At 53.5% G+C, this 25,889-nt stretch overlaps 2 protein-coding genes and 1 non-coding gene across 5 annotated transcripts; 2 read left to right on the top strand and 1 right to left on the bottom strand.

The window, feature by feature from the left end:
- The first annotated feature begins 62 nt into the window (after nt 1-62).
- Nucleotides 63-6,895, top strand: CTSA (cathepsin A). Of its 2 annotated transcripts, none has more exons than XM_004272922.4 (15): nt 63-198; nt 426-607; nt 1,120-1,231; nt 1,497-1,547; nt 1,638-1,724; nt 1,954-2,109; nt 2,450-2,541; nt 2,911-2,995; nt 3,568-3,659; nt 3,741-3,819; nt 3,908-4,047; nt 5,039-5,114; nt 5,817-5,906; nt 6,081-6,185; nt 6,441-6,895. In XM_004272922.4, exons 1-15 carry the CDS (start codon nt 145-147, stop codon nt 6,522-6,524), a joined length of 1,485 nt encoding a protein of 494 aa, XP_004272970.1. In that variant the 5' UTR covers nt 63-144; the 3' UTR covers nt 6,525-6,895. The 2 variants fall into 2 exon arrangements, with proteins under 2 accessions (XP_004272970.1, XP_049555862.1); XM_049699905.1 differs by lacking the exon at nt 63-198 and adding an exon at nt 288-304.
- PLTP (phospholipid transfer protein) lies at nt 4,223-17,025 on the bottom strand. Of its 2 annotated transcripts, none has more exons than XM_004272917.4 (16): nt 16,870-17,025; nt 16,145-16,255; nt 15,959-16,058; nt 15,156-15,284; nt 14,437-14,592; nt 13,299-13,362; nt 13,135-13,198; nt 12,162-12,253; nt 10,856-11,032; nt 10,715-10,774; nt 9,254-9,418; nt 9,090-9,157; nt 7,918-7,960; nt 7,739-7,802; nt 7,577-7,653; nt 4,223-7,143 (listed from the first exon to the last, which is right to left on the bottom strand). In XM_004272917.4, exons 2-16 carry the CDS (start codon nt 16,242-16,244, stop codon nt 7,012-7,014), a joined length of 1,491 nt encoding a protein of 496 aa, XP_004272965.1. In that variant the 5' UTR covers nt 16,245-16,255; nt 16,870-17,025; the 3' UTR covers nt 4,223-7,011. The 2 variants fall into 2 exon arrangements, with proteins under 2 accessions (XP_004272965.1, XP_049555860.1); XM_049699903.1 differs by lacking the exon at nt 16,870-17,025 and adding an exon at nt 16,601-16,840.
- Nucleotides 9,729-9,801, top strand: TRNAE-UUC (transfer RNA glutamic acid (anticodon UUC)). The gene has a single exon. It is a non-coding gene; the product is annotated as a tRNA-Glu (tRNA).
- Nucleotides 17,026-25,889: the final 8,864 nt, after the last annotated feature.

The raw sequence follows: 25,889 nt of genomic DNA, 5'->3' as shown, positions 1-25,889 counted from the left end.
CCTGCGAGGCCTACGGACCTTCACCTTGTTTGACCGCCGCCGCCACCGCCCCCTCCGTCTTCCGGGTGCTCGAGGACGTGGGGGCGGGATGGGCAGGAGGAAGACTGTCACGTGACGCTGGAGCACACGTGACTCGGAGTACACATGACTTCCCGTCGCGGGCCACCTCCGGGAGAGCAAGGACGCGAGGCAGCAGAGGTGAGGGGACTCCGGAGGCTGGAAGAGATCCCGGAGGCTGGAAGGGATCCAGGAGCCCCCGGGGCGGGGCGGGGCGCGGCGCGGCGCGGCGGAGGAAGCTCAGCGGGTGGGAGCTGGGACTGGGCCTGGGCCTGGGCTTCCCTCGCTGATGAGCCGCCAGCTCTTCCCCAGGGGCGGCTGAGCAGCTAGCGAGCGAGTAAACAGCCGGCACCCGCTTCCTGCCGCAGATGGTCCGAGCCGCGCTGTCGCCGCCATTCCTCCTGCTGCTGCTGCTCTCCTGGGCGCCCCGAAGCGAGGCAGCCCCCGACCAGGACGAGATCCAGTACCTGCCAGGGCTGACCAAGCAGCCGTCTTTCCGCCAGTACTCTGGCTACCTCAGAGGCTCCGGCTCCAAGCACCTCCACTACTGGTCTGCAGCCCTGCCTTCCAGGGCGGGGTTGGGAGGGACACTGCGATGCCCACCGGGGGAGATGATAGGGAGGGGGGGGTTCTTTCTTTTTATATAAATTTGTTTTATTTATTTACTTATTTTGGCTGTGTTGGGTCTTCGTTGCTGCGCGTGGGCTTTCTCTTGTTGCGGCGCGCGGGTTTCTCATTGCGGTGGCTTCTCTCGTTATGGAGCACAGGCTCAAGGCGCGCGGGCTTCAGTAGTTGTGGCTCGCGGGCTCTAGGGCGCAGGCTCTGTGGTTGTGGCTAACGGGCTTAGTTGCTCCGCGGCATGTGGGATCTTCCCGGACCAGGGATCGAACCCTTGTCCCCTGCATTGGCAGACGGATTCTCAACCACTGCGCCACCAGGGGAGCCTGGGCGTGGGGGTGGGGGTGGGGGTGTTATTAAGACCCCTGAAGGAGCCTGGGAGCAGGGAGGGCTGGAAGGAGCACTCCCCCCACCTGCACCCATCCTAGCCTGACTCCCTCCCAGGTTTGTGGAGTCCCAGAAGGATCCCAAGAGCAGCCCTGTGGTGCTGTGGCTCAATGGAGGGCCGGGCTGTAGCTCCCTAGACGGCCTCCTCACCGAGCACGGACCCTTCCTGGTGAGTGGAAAGCAGCTCGGTAACCCCTGGTAAGGGGCAGGGAGGGGACAGTTCCCAAAGGAAAGAAGCGGGGAAGAAGGAGAAAAGGACTTTGTGATCTTCTGAAGATGTGTCCGTTTCCTGAGCCTCAGTTTCTTCATCTGTACCATTGGCTTGACTATTAGTACCTTTCGGGGATTTTGCCCGATTGTACAGTACTCAGCACGGTGGCCCTTTCCCTACCCCCAGCTGGCTCTCGGGACTTAGCCATCTCTTTCCTCCGCAGATCCAGCCAGATGGTGCCACTCTGGAGTACAACCCCTATTCCTGGAACCTGGTATCGCCGCCTCTGTGGGTCCTGTGGGGGTGTCTGGGCACTGGGATGGGGTGGGGAGCCCTCCTTAGCCCGTTTCCACTTCCTCTGTAGATTGCCAATGTGTTATACCTCGAGTCCCCAGCTGGGGTGGGCTTTTCCTACTCCGATGACAAGTCTTATGCAACCAATGACACCGAGGTGAGTCCGCTGCCTGCCCACGTGCCCCAGCCTTGCTGGGTGGCATGATGCGGGGAGAGAAAGAGCATGCCCTTGGAGTCCATCCGTGGCTCTGTTGTGTGCTAGGTGGTGTGGTTTGGACAAGTCACAACCTGTTGTACAAACAGGATGGGTTGGTGTCATTATCCCTGAGATTCTTTCTAGCTCAAACACCAACACTTCCCGATTCCCTCCATCCTGCCATCCCCAGGTGGCCCAGAGCAATTTTGAAGCCCTTAAAGATTTCTTCCGCCTCTTCCCGGAATACAAGGACAACGAGCTTTTCCTGACGGGAGAGAGCTATGCCGGCATCTACATCCCCACCCTGGCAGTGTTGGTCATGCAGGACCCCAGCATGAACCTTCAGGTGCAGGGAGGCTGCCGGAGGGAAGGGAGGCATCTTGGGGTCATAGCCTTGTGGTTAGCAAAGGTCAAACAGGTCAGCGCCTCCATTCCAACCCAGTCTTCCTTCATAACATTCCTGCCACTAGCTGGCCTCTCCCCGGCCTGCGTGCCTTCCACAACAGGGAACCTACTCCTCAAGCTGCCAGCTCCATTCTTTACGTTGAGTGGCCTCCCCCGCCTCCACCCACACCCACAAGCCAGCCCGGGTTTCAGTTTCCAGACTGCTGAAGGTCTGGGTGCGGGTCAAGGGAGGCTCTTCTTCCTCACCGTCCAGATGAGCTAACGCCCTGGGTGTTTCACAGGGGCTGGCTGTGGGCAATGGACTCTCCTGCTATGAGCAGAATGACAACTCCCTGGTCTATTTCGCCTACTACCATGGCCTTCTGGGAAACAGGTATGGGAGGGGACCGCTGGGCAATCTCTGGGGCGCAGCAGGTCATGGGACCTCAGGTCTGTCCGCCAGGCACATGATATCCTGGGTCCTACCCTGGTTGATGAGCAGAAGGTGGGGCTGGGTTTGCTAGAAAGGTTTTGGTGCTGAAAGGCCAAAGCATAGACATCAGAGTGTAAAGGGACGAAGGAGGGCTGCAGCATGGCCCAGGGCAGCCAGGTTTGGGAGCTACATACCACGCCCTGTGATAAATGTCATTGTTCCCTGGGATTAGGTCCCTTGGGTCCAGGCCGTGACGGGAGGTTGAGAAGATGGGGTGTTTGCCTTCTCTGCCCACCATGGGCCTCAGCAAATCTCACTCATCTCTTACAGGCTCTGGTCTTCCCTCCAGACCCACTGCTGCTCTCAAAACAAGTGTAACTTCTACGACAACAGAGACCCACAATGCGTGACCAATGTGAGGTTCTGCCCCTGCCCTCCGTCACCCCTGACGGCCCCCATCCTGAGAAGGGTACCACATCCCCTTTGGGGACTCCTCCCCCTCGTCCCCCTGTGGTTTCCTATCCTGCACCCTTCAGCAATTCGATGTCCTCTGGGACACATGAGTATGCATGTGTTCCCACACCACTTCCTGTGACTTCCCTGTGAGGGGAAGGGGCTTCTCACTCATCCATCGTCTGCGATGTGCCAGGACTGTGCTCGGCTATGGCAGTGTGGATTGTTCCATCTTCAAGAGTCTCCTTCAAGGGAGATGGTATTAGGCACATTTTCCAGATAAGGAAACTGAGGCCAAGCGTGTCGAAGTCGCTTGCCTGAAGTCACAGTGCTAGGAAGTAGAGGCCTTAGGATTTGGACCCGGGACTAGCAGATTCCTTCCACTGAGCCTCAGTTTCCCTGCCTGTGAAGAAAGGGGGGAAAGGGTAGTGACCAAGCGAAGCAGGAGAGCAATAAATCTTAGGGCGCTGTTGGGGAGGTCATGGGGAGGCCAGGATTCTGTAAAGCATGGTGGCTTTTGGGGTATCATTGCAGCTTCAGGAAGTGTCCCACATCGTGGGCAGCTCCGGCCTCAACGTCTACAACCTCTACGCTCCATGTGCTGGGGGGGTGCCCAGCCATCTAAGGTGGGCCCTGCCGTGTGCCCCTTGGGCCAACCCCAGTCCCATCTGGAGGCTCAGGCACTCATCCCCCGACCTCACTTGCAGGTACGAGAAGGACACTGTCGTGGTCCAGGATCTGGGCAACATCTTCACTCGCCTGCCACCCAAGCAGATGTGGCATCAGGTGTGCAAGGGCCCACGCTTACCTCCCAGCAGGGTGGGGAGGGACAGGGCAGGGAAGCAAAGATCCTGACCCTCTGTGCCCCCCCCAGGCACTGCTGCGTTCTGCGGGAGAGGTGCGCCTGGACCCCCCCTGCACCAACACCACAGCCGCCTCCACCTACCTCAACAACCCTCTTGTGCGGAAGGCCCTCCACATCCCCGAGCAGCTGCCCCGCTGGGACGTGTGCAAGTGGGTTTCTGTGACCGCTTGTGGCCTGGGGGGTGGCGGGCTGTTGTTCCCAGGGATCCTTTGGCTAGGGTTTCTCAGTGGGGACACAGAGGGTGTTTGGGGTGTGACTGAATTGTACAATAGGATGTTCAAGGTCTCTGACCCCCCCGAAGTTGACTGATATTCAGCCACCTCATTCTTTTTTTTTTTTTTTTTTGAGTTCCCAACCAGGGATTGAACCCGAGCCCTTGGCAGTGAAAACGCAGGAGTCCTAACCACTGGACCTCCAGGGAATTCCCCCAGCCACTTCATTCTTTTTTTGCGCACGGGCTTCTCTCTAGTTGTGGCGCATGGGCTCTATAGTTTGCGGCATGCAGGCTGTCTCGTTGAGGCGTGTGAGCTCAGTAGTTGTGGCACTGGCTTAGTTGCCCCGAGGCATGTGGGATCTTAGTTCCCCGACCAGGGATCCAACCCATGTCCCCTGCATTGGAAGGCGGATTCTTTACCACTGGACCACCGGGGAAGTCCCAGCCACTTCATTCTTAAGCAGCCACATTGGTTGTTAAAGTATCAATTACTTAAATGGTATTTAGTAAAAAGACATTCCCATCCCCAGCCCCTCCCTGACTCCAGTACCACCCTAGGTGCCCACATCTCCTATGACCCCTACAAGTAAGAGGGTGACGCCTGGCACAGCAGGGGCCACTCAGTTCCATTCTGATTGGTCAGCACGAGCCCTTATGCACTCATGCCAGTGCAGCCCAGCCATTGTAACAAAGTGTCCCTGTACATTTCTAAATGGAGGAGAGTTGGGGACCTCTGAATTCCAGTCCCTCCCCCCCATCTAGATAAGTCCTAGAGAGGTTAAATGCCCAAGGAGGGACTGAATCCCAGCTATCTGCCTCTTGGGCTGGAGCTTGGGAATAGAAGGGGATAGGGGAGGGCGTCTGATCTATTGTCCCTTTTTCTCCCCCAACCTGGACCTGGTCTTCCTGCCCGCGTGCTCCTGCAGCTTCCTGGTGAATATCCAGTACCGCCGTCTCTACCAAACCATGTGTTCCCAGTACCTGAAGCTGCTGGCCGCACAGGTGAGTGGGGCCAGCACAGCTGGGTCCACCAGCAGCCTCAGGACCCTGGAGCAGTGTGGCGAGGTGGGGGCTCCTTCAGGGCGCCACTCGGGACAGGGGAAGCTGAAACTCCAAGAAGTGAAGTCACTTGCCCTAGGTCCTGTGGTCAGCAGGGTCAGGATTTGAACCTGGCTCTGTCCCCACCTTATGCTGCTCTGCTGGAGGGGGCAGAGAGGTCCACGTCAGCCAAGGAGCCATTAGGGTGAGAAGAGCTAGTCAGATCGTATTACAGAGAGGCAGACTGGGGTCTGAGGTGGGAGAGGGCCTTGTCCAAGGTCACCTAGGAGATACTGGCAGAGCTGCGGTAGGACCAGGTTCTGTACAGCACAGTGGTTCAAGCATGGGCTCTGGGGTCAGACTGCCTGAGTACAAGTCCGTTTACTAGCCTACTAGCCAGGTGACTCTGGGCAAGTTTCTCATATATCTTGAGACTTGATTTCCCCATCCATAAAATGGGGTTATTGATGGTATCTACTACCTTCATAGGGAAAGCATTTAGCAGAGCACTGGGCAGGTAGGAAGTGGTCAGAAAACACAAGCGTTTCCTGGTTTATGCTGTTTAGCTGGGCCTCTTGAATTCCCTGAGGGGTAGGGCTTGAACTGGGGAAGGGCTGGGGTTTGGGCTTATTCCAAACCCCCCATTTTTCACCTACCCTGCTTCAGAAATACCGGATCCTGCTGTACAACGGAGATGTGGACATGGCCTGCAATTTCATGGGAGATGAGTGGTTTGTGGATTCCCTCAACCAGAAGGTGAGCCCGGGGTCCCAGCCCTGGGGTTGGGCCGGTACAGGGGTAGTGCAGCGTGGCTCTGGCAGACAGAGGGGGCAAACCTGGAGGAGTTCCCGGCCCCTGAGGTCTTGCTGGTGGCTGTGAGCAGAGATGACGGGGCAGCTACAGGCTGCTAAGTCTTTCCTGGTGGGGCAGATGGAGGTACAGCGCCGGCCCTGGTTGGTGGACTACGGGGACAGTGGAGAGCAGATCGCTGGCTTCGTGAAGGAGTTCTCCCACATCGCCTTTCTTACCATCAAGGTAGGGCCTGGGCCTGGTGAGGACTAGGGGGGCTGGGGGGATGGGGCAGGACCCACCTGTCCTTTCCTTCTGACCTCCTTTTATGCTGGGTTACCATCTGGCCCGTGGAAGGGCAAGTTTTCGGGGGAAGATGGGAAAAACAGATGGATTGGGGGAGCAGGAAGGTCACTGGCTAGAGGGGTCCAGTAGGATGAAGGAAGCACCCAAGGGCAGGGGTTGTACAGGGAAGGAATCTCACGAAGCTTTGCCCTTCAGGGTGCCGGACACATGGTCCCCACTGACAAGCCCCAGGCTGCCCTCACCATGTTCTCCCGCTTCCTGAATAAGCAGCCATACTGATGACCATGGGAGCAGCCCCCCACTGCCTGATCCAGCCCTTCCCAGCCTCTCGTGCCGGAAGGGAGGTCCTCCTTTATGCAAAATGCCCCTGTGGGGCAGATCCCTGCCTCCAGAACTGACCCCACCCGCCTCCGCAGCCCTGTGCATCCCAGACCTGGCCCCAGCGCCTCACATATACAGTCTGGGGGGAGTTTGCACTTTATAACTCACTGGGGTGAGGCCTGGCCCCCTCCCTGCTTGAAGAATGCCCTCAAGGCACTGATCGCATCCCAGGAACACAACAGAGCTCAGGACAGCCCACGGGGAGGGTGGACGGACTGTAATTGATGGAATGACTGTGATTATGGAATTAAATTGGGTACAGCTTAAAACCCCATCTTCTCTGTGGCACTGGGGGTTAGAGGACACTAGAGGCTGTGATGGGGTGAGGGAGGGGATGAGAGACGGTGGAGTCCTGAATGCAGCTGCGAGGGTCGGGGTTGAGGACTCAGACAGCTGCCATGGAGGGTGGCGGGGCACTGGGTGCTAGGGGGTCCCCGGTGTTGGCAGGCCGGTTCTTCTCAATCACCTCTCGCAGCCCTTTGGCAAAGTGGAGGTCAGCCCCGATGGTGAGGAAACCCTGTGCAGGGAGGCAGAGAAGGGAGTCTCTTCATTCCATTACCGAGAGCAGGGTTTAGAGACGGAGACAAGAGTCCCTGGCCTCAATCTAGTGGGAGAGGTGGAGCAGCAGAGCGGTTCTTATAACTCCCTATGAAGGGTGCTGAAACAGAGGCTGCAGGAGCACAGCCTGTGGAGGTCAAGGAGGGCTTCCTGGAGGAGATGAGCTCTTAGCTAAGACCTGAAAGATTAGTAGGCACTGAGGGTAGAATCAGGGAAGAGTGTTCCAAGGTGAGGACACAGCCGGTGCAAAGGGCTGGACGAATCTGATGTAAGATTAAAATAAGAAGAGGCAGTTGATAAGGGAGAAGCTAGGATCAGGTCAAGGAGGGCACACGAGAGCTGTAGAGGGAGGGGAAGGCTCTGCCCTCCTTCCCCATCGCACCCCTACTCACCGCGTGGTTCGTCACCACCTCGCGCACAAAGTCAATACCCTCGGGGAGTGGGATCTGCACCCCACGCCAGGTCCGCTCTGTGGATGGGAACAGCCAGCTCAATCTGGGCCCACCTGGCTCCCCTGTCCTTTCCCCCTCCCTCCTCACTTCCCCCAGCCCTACCATTAAGCATGGGCATCACCCCAATCTGCAGCATGGTCTTCAGAGGGGTCTGCAGTGGGATCAGCTGGAAGGGAGGAGGGAGGAAGTTAGGGCAGCCTGTAGAGGGTGGGCTCGCCTTCGCTGCCCACCTCAATCCCAGCCCTGGCCCGCCCCCCCCGCCCCCTCAATTCCCAGCTCACTGCCAGCGACTCTAATGCAGACTGGTTTGAGTAGATTCGGAACCTGTGGGGAAAAAAGAAGGGTCCAGTGGGCACGAGCCCTTGGAAGCTCCACCTTCTCCAGGCCACTCAGGCCTCTACCCACCCAAAGCCCCTGAGTTTCAGTCTTACATGTTACACCTACAAACCTTTCCAGGGGGTTCTACCAGTTTCCAGGTGTGTATCCTTGGGTGAGTCATTTCTCCCTCTTTGAGTCGCCTTTTCTCCAAGTCTGCTACTTTTTTTTCCAGTTTTTTTTGTTTGTTTAATTTCAAGTCTGCTACCTTTTATTTGTGGAGTACCTCCTGTAAGCTAGACTTATGCTGATGGCTTTACATGTGTTGTTTACGTTTATTTAGCAAAACTTTCAGTGCTTACTCCCTGCCAGATACTGTGCATGTTAAAAAGTTAAATATTAAACTATCTTAAAATGCCACCTCATAACAACCCTAAGAAACAGGCACTATTACAATTTGCACTTTACAGAGGAGGCAAATGAGGCCCAGAGAGATTAAGTAATTTGCATAAGGTCACATAGCTGGCAAACTGCAGAACCTGTCTCCAGAATCTAGACTCCTAACCTCTACCCTGCGTTATCTCATTTAACTCCCCAGAACAACGCTGTCCAATAGAACTTTCTGTAAAATGTTCTGTATCTGCACTGTCCACACAGTAACCATTAGCTACATGTGGTTATAGAAATGAACAACTGAGGAACTATTTAATTGTAATTAAATGTAAATAGTCACATGGGGCTAGTGTCTGCCACGTCAGACGGCACGTCCTTGGAAAGTAGGTGCTACTATTTTCTATATTTAATGCATGAAGGAAACGAAGCTCAGAAAGATAAAGTGACTTGTTTTAAGATCACAGAGCTAAGATGTGCAAAATCCATGTTTTCATGCACTTTGCTGTGTGACTGTAGGTGTGTCATTTAACCTTGCTGGGCCAGCTTGGTCATCTCTCATAATACCTGCTCTGGGTGGTGAGAATGCAGAGAAACTACACTAAAATGAAACACTTTTTATGCATTAACAAGACCCCAGCTCTCCAGTGGCTTATAGGTATGACTGCATTTTAGCTCCCCAGTATTTTTGGGCAGGTGTGATTATCCTGAAGACACTGAGGCTCAGAGAGGTTACAGGCTCGCCCACCTGCGCAGGTCCAGCTGTGTGCGCAGCACCTTCCCCTGGAGTGCCATCTTGGCACTGAGACGGGCATCCTGTGTAGGAAGGTAGGGAGGGTGGTGTTACGGCCCCAAAGGGTGTCCGCAGTCCTCCTCCCCGATCCCTCACAGCCCCGACGCTGGTGTCCGTACCATGGTCATGCTGGACAGCTTGACCTCGGGCTGGTCGGGTGGGACCAGGGCGATTGTGACACTGGCAGTGACAGAGATGGTGGTACCCGAGGGCTTGATGGTGCAGCGTGGTGGCGCCGTGACCCGCAGCTCCAGCTTCAGCGGAGAGTCGATCACTGCCGGGCTCTGGGGACAGAGCAGGGAGGACAGGTCAAGTTCCAGACGGGTCAAGTCCTCCTCCCTGTTGAGTCCCTGGGGAGGAGGGGGGTGGCTGTACCGTCTGGGAGCCCAGAGACACAAATGGGAAGACTGGTCTGGCTTCTGGAACCCTCCAGAACTGTGTCCAGCCTCTGCCTTTGCTCAGACAAGGGAATGTTTCATTCTAGGAATGCCTCCTTCCTTCTCTTTCTGCTTTCCTGAGTTCTCAGTATTCAGGACCCATCTCCAATCCAGACTCCTCCGGGACAGTCTCTTTGCGTTAAATATCCCAGGGAATTCCCTGGTAGTCCAGTGGTTAGGACTCGGTGCTTTCACTGCCGTGGCCCCAGGTTCAATCCCTGGTCGGGGAACTAGGATCCCGCAAGCCGCACAGCGTGGCCAAAAAAAAATCTCAAGCTCCGTGCCATATCTCTTTTCTTGAAACTGCTGAGCTATTTCTTCTACAGGCAGTGTAGTGACCAAGTGCTTACTTTTCACCAAACACTTCACGTGTATTAGCTCATTTAAACCTCACAATAACTGTGTGAAGCAGGTATTAAATTACACCCATTTGTGAGATGGGGAAATTGAGGCACAGAGAGGTTGAGCAACTTGTCCAAGTTGTTATTTAGTTGCAGAACTGGGACTCAGACCCAGGCAGTCTGGCAATAGAGTCCATGCTCTTAACAACACTTGGCCACGATCACGATGATGACAAGGATAGCATTCAGAGCAGCTGGTGTTGACTGAGCACTTCCTCTGTTGTTGTAATTGCTCCAAATGTATTAATTCATTTAATCTTCATGACAACGCTGGGAGGTTGCGTAGTATAGAGGAGAGAGGCAGGGTGGCTTGGAATCACACAGATTCCTATCTGGGTTCAAATCTCGGCTCCATCATTTACAAGGAAGAACCAAGGACAGGTCCTTCAATGATCACTGAACTATTTCTTTAAAAATTTAACTCCCCGTTAAACAAGGGAAGATAAGCAAAAAGGATAATACATCAGTCGCTGTGAAAGCCCCTACCCTGGCCGAGCTTGGGTTCTCAGCCCACCCTCATCATGGCTTCGTGAAGGAGACGGAGCAGGGGCAGCAAGCCCCCTTCACAGACCTGGAAACAGGCTTGGCCAAGCGAGCGGATGTGGCTACAGGCAGGAGGCCAGGCCTTCTGTCTACTCCACAGCTGCCACTGGGGGCTCTACTTGCCTCACTGGTCCCATCACAGTGTGCGGATGGCGTGCCCACCCCCCTGGCCAGGTTCCTACCTCCCGCTGACACTCACCAGCAGGACGATGTTCCCAAAGTAGGTGGCTCTCAGCAGCATGTCCAGATCATGGGGCACCTGGACCAGGGAATTGGGGATAAGGCAGAAGTTCCATCACAGGCCCCCTCTTGCCCATCCCACAAACAGACCCTGGCATACCTTGGCCCCCACCAGCGACAGCTTCAGGGCCCCTGCCTGGAAGTAGCTCTCCATGGCAGAGTCGAAGAAGAACTCAGAGAAGGCCACGTATACCATCCGCTCTTCCTCGGGCAGCTGGGGCTCCACCGCCCGATTGTGCAGGCTCCAGTTGCCCTCGGCCAGGGGAAAGAAGGCCCCCTGGGGTTGGAGGATCAGGGTCAGGGCCAAGGCAGACTAGCCCAGCACCCAGATGTCTCCAGGCCCTGTGGGGATGGTGGGGGGTTGGACCCGGTTGCTGTCCTTGGGGGACTCAACAGGTACTTTTCTTAAAAAGCATGGAAAGGAGGGTAGCAGGAGTGCTTCAAGGGAGCAATCCCATCAGACTGGAGAAGGGAGGCTCAGCAAAGGGTTCAAGGAGGAGGTAGCACTTGAGTGGGCCTTGAGACTAGATGGTAGTAATGACGGCAGCTGCTGCCTACACGTACACAGTAATTCTTCTGTGCCCCTTACCTAGACCAACTCCTTTAATCCACATAACATCCCATGAGATTATCTTCTCTTTTTTTTTTCTTAATTGTTTGGCCTTGCCACGTGGCATGTGGGATCTTAATTCCCTGAGCAGGGATCGAACCTGTGCCCCCTGCAGTGGAAGCATGGAGTCTTAACCACTGGACCGCCAGGGAAGTCCCGAGATTATCTTTTCTTACTGTATTATTTCCATTTACGTATTAGGAAACAGGCATAGAAAGGTTAAGCCACTGGCTTAAGATCACACAGCTAGTAAGTGGCAGAGCTGGGAGCTGACCTTCAGGCATTCTAGCTCCGGAGTCTGTGCTCTGAAACTCTGCTACACTCCACTGGGAGGGGCAATGGTAATGGCCACATACTAGTTGAGTGGCCTTGGACAGGTGCCATCGCCTCCCTGAGCAAGTCTCCACATCCCTAAAATGAGTATAACGTCACTCCCTGATGTACAGGGTTGCGAGAGGATGAAATGAGATTGTGTGCGTTAGAGCTGAATGTTCAATTCCTTCAGGGAAGATGGGGGAAGACAGCATGAGCAAAGGCCCTGAGGTGGGAAGCGAAGGGCATTTTTTGGAACTAGTAGCTGCAGAGGAACAGGATGAAGTGAGAAAGTTGGGGCCAGACAAGATGAACAAGGCTGAGTGCCAGGCTCAGGAGTTGAACCTGATTCTGTAGCCAGTGGGAAGCCACCGCATCCCCAGCAATGGAGGGGCCGCATCAGAGCTGTGCTTTAGGGAACTAAAACCAGCATTGTAGGGGACAAGGAGGGGGTCTGGTTACACACACCAGCCAGACAGCTCACCCGGAATTCCATGTCCAGAGTGCTGGCGGAGGCCACGGGATCCTTCACGAGGGAGTAGTCAATGCCAACGAGCTCGTCCACAGCACTGCGCACTGCGGGGAGGGGCTCGAGTCCCGCAAAGCTGTGTGATGCTGGGCAGGGTGCTTAAGCTCTCTGGGCCTCAGTTGCTCGTTCATAGAATGGTGATCCTAATACTTCCCTCATAGGGTTGTTATGAGGATCAAATTAGTTTTATGTGGAAAGCATTTAGTGCCTGGTGTGCAGGAAGTGCTCAACAATGTTAGCTATTATTATTGTGGGAATTTTGTGGTGGTTTTTTTTTTGGGGGGGGGCGGTGCCACACTGGGCGGCTTTCGGGATCTTAGTTTCCCGACCAGGGATTAAACCCAGGGCCACAGCAGTGAAAGCGCCGAGTCCTAACCACTCAACCGCCAGGGAAGTCCCTATTATTATTGTTGTTGTTGTTGTTGTTATTACTACTACTACTACTATCAGTACATAGGTTTCATCAAGTCACTAAACAAGATGGCAAGGGATTCCCTTCTCTCATTGGTTTCCCTGCCTTCTCCTTCCTGTCTTGTGCCCCTTGTATATGGCGTGATGATCTCATAGCTTAGGAAAAGAGAATTCACATTAATTGAGCTCCTATTAAGTGCCCGGTGATGAACACAAATGAGGCCCCAACAGCAAGCACATATTAAGGATCTTGACAGCCATGCCCTCAGTCAACCCTCAGCAACCCGGGGGGAGTGGTCCTCAGCCAGGCAAGGAAACCAAGTGAGAGAAGTGAGTACTTACCTTGGGTCACACAGGAAGGCAGAGGCCACATTTGAACCCAGGGCTGTCCCATCACAGGGCTTGGAAGGGGCCTACTCAGGTGCTACCTGATAGCTGCGCACCCAGCCTCCTCCCCAGCCCCACTCCAGACCCAAGGCCGGGCCCAGAGCTCTCCGTCCCACCCGCACCAACTCACCAGGCACGGTGTCCAGCAGGGAGTTGAGAAGCACGGTCCCTGCATGGTAGAGCACGGGGCAGATCTGGGAGGTGGGGGCCAGAGTCAGGGTCTTCGAAAGAGAGGGCATGCCCACCCCCGCTGTCCCCCAACACCACCTGCGCCCCACTCGCCACTTCCCACACCTGCTGGTTGAGGAGGAAGCGCATCCCTGAGGTGATGAACATGGAGAGGAATTCATACACCTTCCTGTGAGGAGAGGAGAGGCCAGGTGAATCCAGACCCTGCCCCACCCCCAACCCAGGTCTGGGAGAAATCACAGCATCCAGAGATGGTGAGGGGTGGGGGGAATACCCCTACTTTGACTTAAATTACCACCTCTTTAGTGGAGGTTTTCCATGACTTGGGCTCAAATCCCCTTCTCCAGGCTGATTCTCAAGACCTCCTCTCCCACCCTGTGCCCCACCAGCCAAATGAATCTACCCAGAGTTCCTCAAATCTCCTCTGAGCATCCTCAGCTCCATATGCTTACTCATGTCCTCCCTTACACCCTCAATGCTCCTGTCCTGTATTTCCCCGTCTGGGTGCAGATGCTTCCTCTTCCAGGCAGTCCTCCTGGATTACCCTCCTTTGACCCTCCCTTCTCCAGAGTACTTTCTTGGTCCCTCTCTCAAGGCCCCAATGACAAATGTTTTGTCCCTCCAGTCAGGCTCTGTGCTCCTTTTTAAATCCTCAGGGCCTGGCATACACTTTGTTGAATAAATAAAAAATTGACCAAATTGGCCAACACCAGATAATAAATCCACCATTTTCTCTCCCCCACCCTCTTCCAGAACCAGCACAAATTCCCCTTCTCAGCCCCAAACCTGGAACTATGTTATTATTTTTGTTAGTAGTAGTAAGAGCTACCACTTATTGAGAAGCAAGTACACGCCCAACCAAGTACACCACTGTGTACGCTGGTCCTCTCAATGGTTATTATTGAGAACCAAGTACACACCCACCCGAGTACACCACTGTGTACGCTGGTCCTCTCAATGGTTCTTATCTAAGTGGCTAGCCCATACTATATGTCAGGTACTGTTCTAAATATTCTTATATAGATTAAGATAAACAGTCCTCACATCTCATAAAGTAGGTCCTATTACCATCCCTATCTTACAGAGCTTCAGCCACTTGCCCAAGGTCACACAGCCAGGAAGTGGTGGCGCTGAGATTTAGACCCAGTTAGTCTGACTCCCAAGCCTGCACATTGTGCGTTGCACTAAGCAGATGGGCTGTGGGTCTCAAATGGCGTGCACTGGGCTTGGGGACGGGGCTTACTTGAAGGTTCCCCCAAAGGCTGCATGCATTCTGGAGACAGAGGCCTGGCAGGAGACGTTGGATACTTTGATCCGGCCAGTGGGATCCCGGGAGAGCTGCAGAGCGGTGTGGATGGACACACCCTCGGCAGAGGCGTTGATATATCCCCCATCGTAGCTGCGGTGGGGGTGGGGGTGGGAGGGTTAATGTTCACTCTGGCTTAGAGCTTAACCAAGTCTTCACTGCCCTCCTCCCCACCCCTCTACATCATGACTGCTCTTAATAAGACTTTATTTACTTCTGCACAGTATACCAGACATTCTATGAATTGGGTAAGATTGTCCCTATTGTACAGATGAGGAAACTGAGGCTCAGAAAGGCTAAGGGGGACTTCCCTGGTGGCACAGTGGTCAAGAATCCGCCTGTCAATGCGGGGGACACGGGTTTGATCCCTGGTCTGGGAAGGTCCCACATGCTGCGGAGCAGCTAAGCCCTTGCGCCACAACTACTGAGCCTGCGCTCTAGAGCCCGTGCTCCACAACGAGAGAAGCCACCGCGATGAGAAGCCCGCGTACCACAACAGGGTCAACCCCGCTCGCCGCAACTAGAGAAAGCCCGCGCGCAACAACGAAGACCCAACGCAGCCAGAAAAAAAAAGGCTAAAGGATTGCCCACAGCTCCACAGCACCCCCAGTCCTCCTGATCCGCCCTCCACTGCCCTGAGGGTGCCGGGTCCTCACAAGAACCAGTAGAGGAGCTGTCTCCGGAAGCGCAGCCCCAAGGAGCCATTGTTGATCTGTAGCATGAGCTCCTGCTCTGGCTGGAAATGGAGCTCAGAGGATGTCAGCTGCAGCTCCATGACCTTCACCCTGTGGGAGGAGACCTCAGGGTCAAATTCAGGACCAAGAAAAGGGGACCCCACCCAACCACAGCAAATTAATTCCTTCCTCTTCCAGTCCAGGCCTGGGGAAGCTGGCGTGGGTAGAATGAATTCTTCCATTGCCCCTCACGTACCCAACCTGTGCTTGGGTGGCGAAAACTTGGACTTGGGTGGGTCAGAGACTAACTTCTCATGACCCAGGTGTTAAAGGTGAGCTTCACCCCCTCTCTTAGAAGTCTTCCTTCCCTTCCCCACCCTGGGATTGCTAGACCCTGTCCCCACTATCCTAAACCACAGGCCTTTATCTCTGGTTCCTCTGACCTCTCCCATTAGCTCCACCCGGGTGCCCTACATCCCACTCTCATCCACCGGCAATTTTCTTGACTCCGCCTCTCTGGAACTCTTTGGCCAGCCTCAGTTCCACAGGTTAGGCTTCACTTTTCTCGGTCCCTACTACATTTTTAGGCCACGCCCACCTCCTTGGTCCCGCCTCTGTAGGCAGTCTAGGCCTTTATCTTTTCGGGCCTCATTCAGTGTCTTAAGTCCAGCCTCCTCGATTTGGCCACGCCCACATTACGCTCAGGCATCCTGTCTTCGAGACTCTGTAGGTATTTCCTAAGCCCCGCCCCCTACCAAGACCCCGCCCCCTCGGCCCCCACTTACTCAGAGATATTGTAGTAGAAGTGGCCTTCTCGGCCCCGCACGTCCGGAATGGTGATGGTCTCCAGCTCTTGCTCCAGAAAGCGCAAACCCTCCTGCTTCACTGAAGCAGCAATGAGGCCCTTAGCTCCTGCACGCCCTGCCGGTGCGACTCCTCCCACAGCCGCCCCGGCCCGCCCCCACTCTTACCTAGCTCAAGCGCCTTGGAGGTGATGCGGATCTTGCAGCCGGGGAGCTCAGCCTGAGCGCCTGCCAGCAGCGCTAGAAACAGGGCTCCGAAGAGGGCCATGGCGAGCGGGCCTGGGGGTGGGGTGGGATCGCGGGAGTCATCCGGGCCTCTAAAACCCACTCCTCGGATGGCCAACCAAAAGAGGGGGCTGGCCGGGATCGTTAAGCTTGAGATAGCTCTTCGGGGAACTTGGAACCAATAACATTGCCTCCATTTGACAGACGCGGAAACTGAGGCTCATGCGACGTGCGCTCTGGCTCCCAGAGGATTTGGGGCACGGGGGAGAGGAAGGGGACCTCCTCGGCTCGCTTTTGCAACGACCGCATGACGAGTTTGGACCTCCCGGGGACCAAGCCCCCCCTCGCCCAACAACATCCCTCTTCCTCTGCGGCGGGCGGGCGCGGCTTGCACGTTACCATGGGAACGGCTGCACGCGCATTCCTCGGGGGTGGCTTGCGGTCTCCTAGGCCCCGAGCCGGAGGAGCCAAGGGAGAAAGCTGCCGGCCCGACCTCCGGCTCCCGGGTCTCCCGGCTCCTCCAGGTCCTAAATACCTGTCGTCGGGCTTCTGCCTGGTGCCCCCCGTTTCAGCGCCCTCCTTCAGGGGCTCTCTTCCCCACCCCGGGCTCAGTAGACCACGCGGCCGGGCGAGGGTCTGGGGGTGGATGGGGACGCGCCCCAACTCACTCAGAGGTGGAGCTGGTGGTCGGCGCGGTCACGTGGGGCGGCGGGCAAAGCAGGGGATCCAGGCGGCGGGGTCTGGCGGGCAGCGCTGTTCCAGCCGCCTTTATAAAGACGGGCCTCCCCGACCCCCCTCCTCTCTCCCACTCTCCCCTCCTCCTTCAGGGGTTGGGAGGGAATGGGGCGGGACGCTGGCAGCCGGGAGGGTGGAGAGGCCTGTACGGAGCCCCGTGACAAGCCTGGCCGTTGTCAAGACAAGTGGGGGACCCAAGCCCGGCAGGAGGGAGGGAAGTGCAGAAGTCGGCCCGCCCAACCCCAGTAATCCCTGCTTTGCTGGGACCTTGGTTCAAATTCCTGTTTTACCCATCTCCTCCTGCATGATCCTGAACAAGTCATTTCACTTGGGTTCCTGAGCCTCAGTTTCCTCATCCAGCAAAATGTGTGTGACAATAGGAACTACCTCTTAGGCCCAGGGCAAGCCACAGAGTCAATGCCCAAGGCACGTTTTTTTCCTTCCCTTCCACCCAGAATCATCTCAGTACCTCTCTTTGCCAGGTTTCACTATGGGAAGCCCCACGGCCACCCCACGCCCACTGTCTCTGTGTCACTGCCTGCGGACCTTAAGGGCCCAGGGACCTCTCCCACTGGGGTTCATCCAAATACTGCCAGCCCAGGAAGACAGCACACAAGCTGCGGGAATCACCTGGAGAGAGGTTTGGCATTTCCCCAGGGACTGTGGATTTTTGGTGAGACTTTGGAGCTAGGTTCTCTGCACGTGTACTGCCTATCGGTGTTCCCAGCTCCTAGGATGGGCACAGAGTGGGTGCTTGCTACCTTTTTGTTATCAAATGCATGAAAGTGGAAAGGAGAAACGGTGATTAATGTCTGTTGAACATGTATTTAGCACAAAGCATGAATCCAGGCATGATGAGCAATTCCTCCTAATTTGCCCAGAACTTTCCCAGATTTTGAAACAGAAAGTCTCCCTTCCAGGGAGCCCCCTCAGTCCCAGGGAAACCAGGATGGTTGGTCACCCGAGATCTAGATTAACTTGTTTTATCTTCTTTTATTTATTTATTTTTTTGTTTGTGTTTACTTTTGACTGCGTTGGGTCTTTGTTGCTGGGCGTGGGCTTTCTCTAGTTGCGGCAAGCGGGGGCTACTCTTCGTTGTAGTGCGCAGAGTCCTCATTGTCATGGCTTCTCTTGTTGCAGAGCACGGGCTCTAGGTGCGCGGGCTTCAGTAGTTGTGGCACGCGGGCTCAGTAGTTGTGGTGCATGGGCTTAGTTGCTCTGCGGCGCGTGGGATCTTCCCGGGCCAGGGCTCGAACCCCTGTCCCCTGCACTGGCAGGCGGATTCTTAACCACTGCGCCACCAGGGAAGCCCTGTTTAATCTTCTTAACAACCTGTGAGGTTGGCATTATTATGAACCCTCTTTAGCAGGAAACTAGAGGTAAAGACAATCCTTGGCTACTACTGGGGAGCTCAGAGACTGTTCATGGCAGGGTGGGAGGTCAGAAGTGAGTGTTTACAGCCCAGTAGTTAAGTGCTTTGACTGTGTTCGAAGGGTTCAAATCCTAGACTGTCAATTTTTAGATGTATGACCTTGGACCCCTTACTTTAGCAGCTGTAAGCCTCAATTTCCACATCTTAAAATGGATACAATTAGATTATTGCAAGAATAAATTAAACAGGCACAGTGCATGTGCCGGGCATGATAACGGCACACCATTAACGCCATTAACCAATAAATGCTAGCTAGCTATTGTGATTAGGGGCACAGATCACAAGCAAACAAGGCAGAAGGGGTGTAGGAGGGGAACAGAGAAAGTGCTAAGGAGATCCAGAAGAGGAAGTGCCTATACGCCTTTGAACTCTAGTAACCCTCACTCTTCCCGGAGTCTGGCTGAAACAGAAAACCTGGTGAATGTTAGTTTTTCTTTCCTCTCGTTTTCTTAACTGGAATGCAAGCTGTCTTTGTATCATTGTTATCTCTTACAGGGTCTTGGCCCCTGTAATTTACTGTCCCCAGAGCAGCCCCAGTGAACTTTAAATGTAGCAGTGTGACACTGGGCCAGTGGTTTAACCTCCATGGGCCTTTGTTTCCTCATCTATAAAATGAAGACAATCAAAGTACCTCCTTCTTAGGGTGGCTTGTGAGGATTAAATGAGTTAATGCATGTAAAGGGCTTAGTAAGCACCTGGCATTTATTAAGGGCTCAAAAAGTCACTACAATTATTAGCATCATTTAGCCATCATTCAGTGGCTTTCCACCACACTTGAAATAAACTGCCTCCATGCCCTGATTTCTAGACACATGAAAGGACCTTTTCCTGTCTCCTTTCCCACCACTCTCAGCTTTTTCCTTCTGCTCCAGCCACACTGACTTTTTTTTTTTTTTTTGGGGTACGCGGGCCTCTCACTGTTGCGGCTGTAGAGCACAGGCTCTGGACGCGCAGGCTCAGCGGCCATGGCTCACAGGCCCAGCCACTCCACGGCATGTGGGATCTTCCCGGACCGGGGCACGAACCCACGTCCCCTGCATCGGCAGGCGGACTCTCAACCACTGCGCCACCAGGGAAGCCCCCACACTGACTTTTTGGTTCCTTGAACATGCAAGTGAAATTCTTTGCTCAGGTCCTTTGTAGTTGCTGTTCCCTCTGCCTAGAATGCTTTTCCCTCTGATCCTCTCATGGCTTGGCTCCTTGTCATTTTGGTCTCAGCTTAAATGGCCCTTCTTCAGAGAGGCCTTCCCTGCCTACCTAGGAGTTAACTCTCAATCACATCAGCCTGGTTTATTTTCTTTATAGATCTTATTCCTATTTAATATTGGTTTATTGTCTGTCTCCGTGAGAGCTGGGATCTTGTTCACCACTTATTTCGGTGCTAAAACAGTGCCTGGTACAGATCAGGTACTGAGTATATATTTGCTGTGTGACTGAACTGGTTTTGGAGCCCTTGAGTATCTCCGGGGAGCAGGCGATACCTACACCACCCCGGGATTCTTTACCAGCTCCTGCCTCTGTGAGTTTCAGTCAGACTGACTCTAAACATAGCCTTGACCTGGGCTGGCAGACGAGAAGGTACAGTCTCTGATCTTGATTTCAGGGACTTGCCTACTCAGCCTGCCCCTCTCTGTCACATGGATTTCCCCTTTCTCCCACAATTTGTGCCACCGACCTCACACTTCAGAGTGACGCTGTCAGACGTGCAGCCCCACGCGGAGTTTTGGCAGCCTTCCCTGAGTCCTCACCGCTTGGCCTGAAAGATGGAGCGATCAGAATCCCCAAATCCCTTTCCACTTTCACTCCTGGATATGAGAAGATAAGAGAAGCCTTCTCAGCCCTCAAAGTGACAGGAAAGAAATGATTTTCTAGCCTTTATTTTGCACCCAGCACAGTGATAGTGCAAAAAACCAGAATAGCAAAGCTGTTAAGTACTGTGGATCCAGGCAGACCTGGTTCAAATCCTGCTTCTGCCATTTTCTAAAGCAGAGGTCAGCAAGCTTTTCCTGTAAAGGGTGAGATAGTACATATTTTAGGCTTTGCAGGCCCTTTAATCTCTGTCACAGCTCCACTCCACTACTGTAGCATGAAAGAAGCCATAAACTACTATAAGAAAGAGTATAGTTTGCCTATCCCTGTTCTAGAATAAATTAAAATAAATTAAAAAGTAAGTCTCTCTATGAGCCTCAGTTTCCACATCTGTAATGGGCTGATCTAATACCTGCCTCCCTCCCTGGGTGGCAGACTTTGATGTCACAAAGTATAAAGTGCTGAATCTAGTACTTGGCACACCAAAGGGCTCAATAAATGTCTCTGGTTATTAGCATCAAGCAGTTGTTTGACAAACAAAAAGTGCTTTGCAAATAGGAACTCAGCGAAACCTCAAAACATCCTGCAAAATAGGTACGTCATCATCCCCACTTTACAGATGTGGAAACTGAAGTCCAGAGAGGTGAAGTAATTAGCTCAAGTCAGTCTGGCTCCAGAGCCCACACTCTTCACCACTTCAGTCTATCGTCTTTCTTTCTTTTTTTTTTTTTTTGCGATACGCGGGCCTCTCACTGTTGTGGCCTCTCCCGTTGCGGAGCACAGGCTCCGGACACGCAGGCCCAGCGGCCATGGCTCACGGGCCCAGCCGCTCCGCGGCATGTGGGATCTTCCCGGACTGGGGCACGAACCCACCTGTGTCCCCTGCGTCGGCAGGCGGACTCTCAACCACTGCGCCACCAGGGAAGCCCTATCGTCTTTCTTTTTGAATGATCCCATTTAATCCTCACAGCCATCCCTCGAGGTAGCTAGTATTGTCCCTGTTTTGCAGATTGAGATACTGAGGTACAGCAGGAGGAAGTAACTGGTCCCAGTAAATAAACACAGGCTCTACTGACCACAGTTTACCAAGTTGGATTTCTACCCAAGAAGTCAGCACTCGGATAGCCTAGCTCCCCGCTCCCTCTCCCTTTCTACAGCTCTGTTTTCTTTGGACACTTGCATGGCTTGGAGAAGCTGCGTCAGCCCATCTCTCCTTCTGACCACTTCCCCACCCCCAAGGCCCACCCAAGCTACCCCTCAGGAAATGATCCCCCTCCCTCTTGCTCTGCCTGAGCCCACGAGCCCCGCAGCCTGTGTGCCCGCACTGCTCAGCGTGGGTGTGCCTGGGAACGTGTGATGGGGGCCCAATTGGAATGAGGGGAGGGGTGCATTGTGGGGGGAGCAGATGTCAGATCGGGAGACCCTGATTACGTCTCTGCAAGCCACCTGTTTCCAGAACGCAGCTGGACAGAACTGCCCCCATGGAAACCAGACATTTACCAAATGGACAGAGAGAAATAATGGACCAGGGCTTTCTGCGTTCAGCCAGGGTGGAGCTGTTGACTGCCTTTCTGTGACTTCTAAAACTTGGAGACCTGGTCTTTTGGTTTCTCCTTTTCTTTCCCATTTCCTCCTTTTTCGGGGGAAGGAGCTGGCCATTTGGGCCTCGAAGGCCCTTCCAGGTTTGAAACTCAAGAATTCTAACGCTTCTTGTGGGGTGCTGCTTCCCCAGCTCCTGGGTCCTTTGCACCCCGTCCCCAGTACCTTTCCAGCTCAGCTCTGATGTTGACCTCGGGCAGCTCACTTATTCTCTCTGGTTTCTTCTTTGTTTTCTTCATGCTGCACCTTCCTTTCAGTTTCTATGCTTCTTGCAGCCTGTGAACTGACTCTGAGTCACGGGGGCCTCTCTCTCCATGGTCCTCTAAGCCTCGTGCCCCGGCTCGCATTAGTCACTCGGCGTGGGCTTCTCACCCTCTCGGCGAGCTGAGGACATGCTGGAGGATCCACAGCAGTGCTATCCAGATGTTTGGAGTTCATAAGCCAGTAATAAAATTTCGTACTACCTGAAGGGAGGGGACAAAAAGATGTGGTGACTTGTCCTTTTGATAATAAGGATGGGCCACCTCTTTGGCCTAAGCTTGTCTCTGTTTTTGCAGGGACTTCCTAAAGGTTGCAAGAAGCATCCTGAACATTACAGCACCTTGAATTTTTCCGAGATGCTCTAATACTACAGTCTCAGGGGCCCAACATACACAGGCTTTGATGTAACAAGGATGGCCAACTCCCCAGCTTTGAATCATGAGGACATTGCAGTCCCCCCACCCCCCAGCCTCCCTCCTCTTCCACCGAGCTAGATCTCTATTTTAGCCTCCCCACCTCTCGTCCTAATTCTGCTCCTCTCCCAGCGTTCTCCATCTCAGGGCATGACACCATCCTTCACCAAGATGCTCAAGTCAGAAATGTAGGCATTGGGAATTCAATGGTCCAGTGGTTAGGATTCCACACTTCCACTGCCGGGAGCCTGGGTTCTATCCCTGGTCAGGGCGCAGCCAAAACAAAAAACAACAAAAAAACAGGCGTCATCCTTGCCTCCTTTTTTTCCCCTCCTACCTCATGTCAGCAAATGCTGGTGCCTCTAACTTCAAAAGGTGTCCCACATCTAAACACATCTCTCCATTTGCACCAACACCAGTCCAAGCTGTTTTCCTCTTTTCTCTGGACAACTCGCCTCATCTCCCCACCTCACTATTGCTCCTATAGGTCTAGTTTCCCTGCACCAACCAAAGTGATCTTTAAAAAGTAGAAGTCGGGTCTTCCCTGGTGGCTTAGTGGTTAAGAGTCCGCCTGCCAATGCAGGGGACACGGGTTCGAGCCCTGGTCCAGGAAGATCCCACATGCCGCAGAGCAACTAAGCCCGTGCACCACAACTACTGAGCCTGCGCTCTAGAGCCCGTGAGCCACAACTACTGAAGCCCGCGTGCCTAGAACCGGTGCTCCGCAACAAGAGAAGCCACCGCAATGAGAAGCTCATGCACCACAGCGAAGAGTAGCCCCCGCTCGCTGCAACTAGAGAAAGCCGTGCACAGCAATGAAGACCAGTGCAGCCAAAAAATAATAAATTAATTCATTAAAAAAAAAAAGTAGAAATCCGTAGCGTGTTACTACCCTGCTCAAACCCCTCCTCCATTCTCTCCCCATCGCATGCAAAATAAAACTCGGACTCTGGCCATGACCCCCCAAAAAACCCTAGGTGATCTAGCTCTTGCCTACCTTCCTCTCCAACTCCACCTTCTACCACTGTTTGGAACACACCAAATCCACTCAGTCTCAAGCTTTCCACAGACTCTTCCCTCTGCCAGAAACATCTTTGCACACAGACCTTTGCATGACTAGCTTCCTTCACTGACTCAGATCTCTACTCAAATGCCACCCCCACTGAGAGGCCCCCTCCGCATCATTACCTGTCCTTCTGTTTAATTCTTTATTGTCTGTTTCTTCCAGGAGACTGTCAGCTCCATGGGGGTAGGAGCCTGACACTTATTCATAGCTGTATCCGTAGTGCCCAGGGTCTGGTACCTGGAAAGTGGGTGGTTATTATCATCTGCAGACCCTCCAAAAGGAGGAGATTTTATCACCGACTGTGTGGCCCTGGCCTAACTCCCCCCTGAGCCTCTAAGCTCCCTGTGCTTCCTCCTGGCACCGCCAACCTCCTTGTATTTCCCTGGGGTTATCTGGAGCTGGTCTGCAGCCAGAAATGTCATAACTTTCCTAATCTCTTGAGAGGCCTGAACAATCCCTAAAGTCGTGGGAGGTGACCCATTAGGATCTCATCTGGCTGCGCAGAAATCAGGACCCCTGGACCCAACCCGCTCCCAGGCCCCTTCACCTCACATGCCAACAACCCATCTGCTCTGGGACTGCGCGTGCCTTCTTGAGAGGTTTCTTGTTTCTCATCCCCAAGCCCCTATATTTCTTGGTGTGGGAGAGGCCGCTGGCCAGCTTGAGCTCCCTCTCGGTGAAGTCGGACAGAACTTCAGGCCGAAAATTAGATCACTGGCTCTCAACCCATCTGCACATTAGTAGCTTTTCAAGTAGGGAGGTTTCTGCTTCGTTTTGTTATGTTTTGAATACATATGCCTGGGCCGCAACCCACAAGATTCTGATTTAACTGGTCTGGGACGGAGCCAGGGCATCCATGGGTGTTTTTTTGTTTTTTATTAAAGAGGCGGATTTTGTTTTAAATTATTTATTTATGGCTGCGTTGGGTCTTCGTTGCTGGGCGGGCTTTCTCTAGTTGTGGCTAGCGGGGGCTACCCTTCATTGCAATGCGCGGGCTTCTCATTGTGGTGGCTTCTCTTGTTGCGGAGCACGGGCTCTAGGCGTCCGGGCTTCAGTAGTTGTGGCACACGGGCTCGGTGGTTGTGGTGCATGGGCTTAGTTGCTCCACGGCATGTGGGATCTTCCCGGAGCAGGGCTCGAACCCGTGTCCCCTACATTGGCAGGTGGATTCTTAACCACAGCGCCACCAGGGAAGTCCCCGTGGGTGTTTTCAAGAAGTTCCTCAGCAGGGACTTCCCTGGCGGAGAGTGGTTAGGACTCCTCGCTTTCACTGCAGGGGACACGGGTTCGATCCCTGGTCGGGGAACTAAGATCCCGCAAGCCGTGTGGCGTGGCCAAAAAGAAAAAAAAGGTAATAATAAATTTTAAAAAATAGTTCCTCAGCATGATATAATATAAAAGACTGACAATAATAAGTATTGGCGAGGACGTGGAGACATCAGAGCCCTCATACTTTGCTGCTGGGGATATAAAATGGTGCAGCTGCTTTGGAAAACATCTGGCAGTTTCTTAGAAAGTTAAACATAAATGTACTATATATACAACAATTCCACTTCTAGGCGTTCACTCAACAGAAAGGAAAACGTATGTTCACACAACACCTGTACATGAATGTTCACAGAAGCACAATTCATAATAGCCAAAAAGTGGAAACAATCCAAATGTCCATCAGCTGGTGAACAGATAAACAAAATATGGTCTGTCTGTACAAGGGAATACTGTTCAGAAACAAAAAAGAATGAGCTACTGATAAATGCTAAAACCTGGATGAATCTCAAAAATGCTGTTCAGAAACAAAAAGAATGAGCTACTGATAAATGCTAAAACCTGGATGAATCTCAAAAATATTCTGCAAAGTGAAAGTACCAAGACATAAAAGCTACAGTTTGTATGATTTTTTTTTTTTGCCGTGCCGCACAGCTATGCGGGATGCGGGATCTTAGTTCCCTGACCAGGGAACCCGGGTCGCCTGCAGTGGAAGCGCAGAGTCCCAACCACTGGACCACCAGGGAAGTCCCTGTATGATTCCATTGATATGAAAGGTCCAGAAAAAGTCAAATCTATGGAGGCAGAGAGCAGATTAGTGGTTACCTGGGACTGGGGCGTGGAAGGAGGGGTTGACTGCAAACAGGAACAAGAGATCTTTTAGCAGGAGATGTTCTGAGTTGTGATGGTTGCACAACTGTGTAAATTTACCAAAAACCACCGAATTGCTATTTGAAACAAATAAATCTCATGGTATTTAAATTATACCCAAATAAAGGGTTGAGATCTCTGGGTTAGAAGCCAAGTGTTCTAGAAACCCCTCAACTGGGGTTTCCATTGGTGTCCTCCTCCCTCTCTAGGTCACTGTTTCCTCTGATCTCAGACTTT

This window comes from Orcinus orca, chromosome 16, assembly GCF_937001465.1.
Source record: "Orcinus orca chromosome 16, mOrcOrc1.1, whole genome shotgun sequence".
Classification (NCBI taxonomy): domain Eukaryota; kingdom Metazoa; phylum Chordata; class Mammalia; order Artiodactyla; family Delphinidae; genus Orcinus; species Orcinus orca.
The sequence above is the reverse complement of the archived record's forward strand: the minus strand, read 5'-3'. Positions and strand labels throughout refer to the sequence as shown.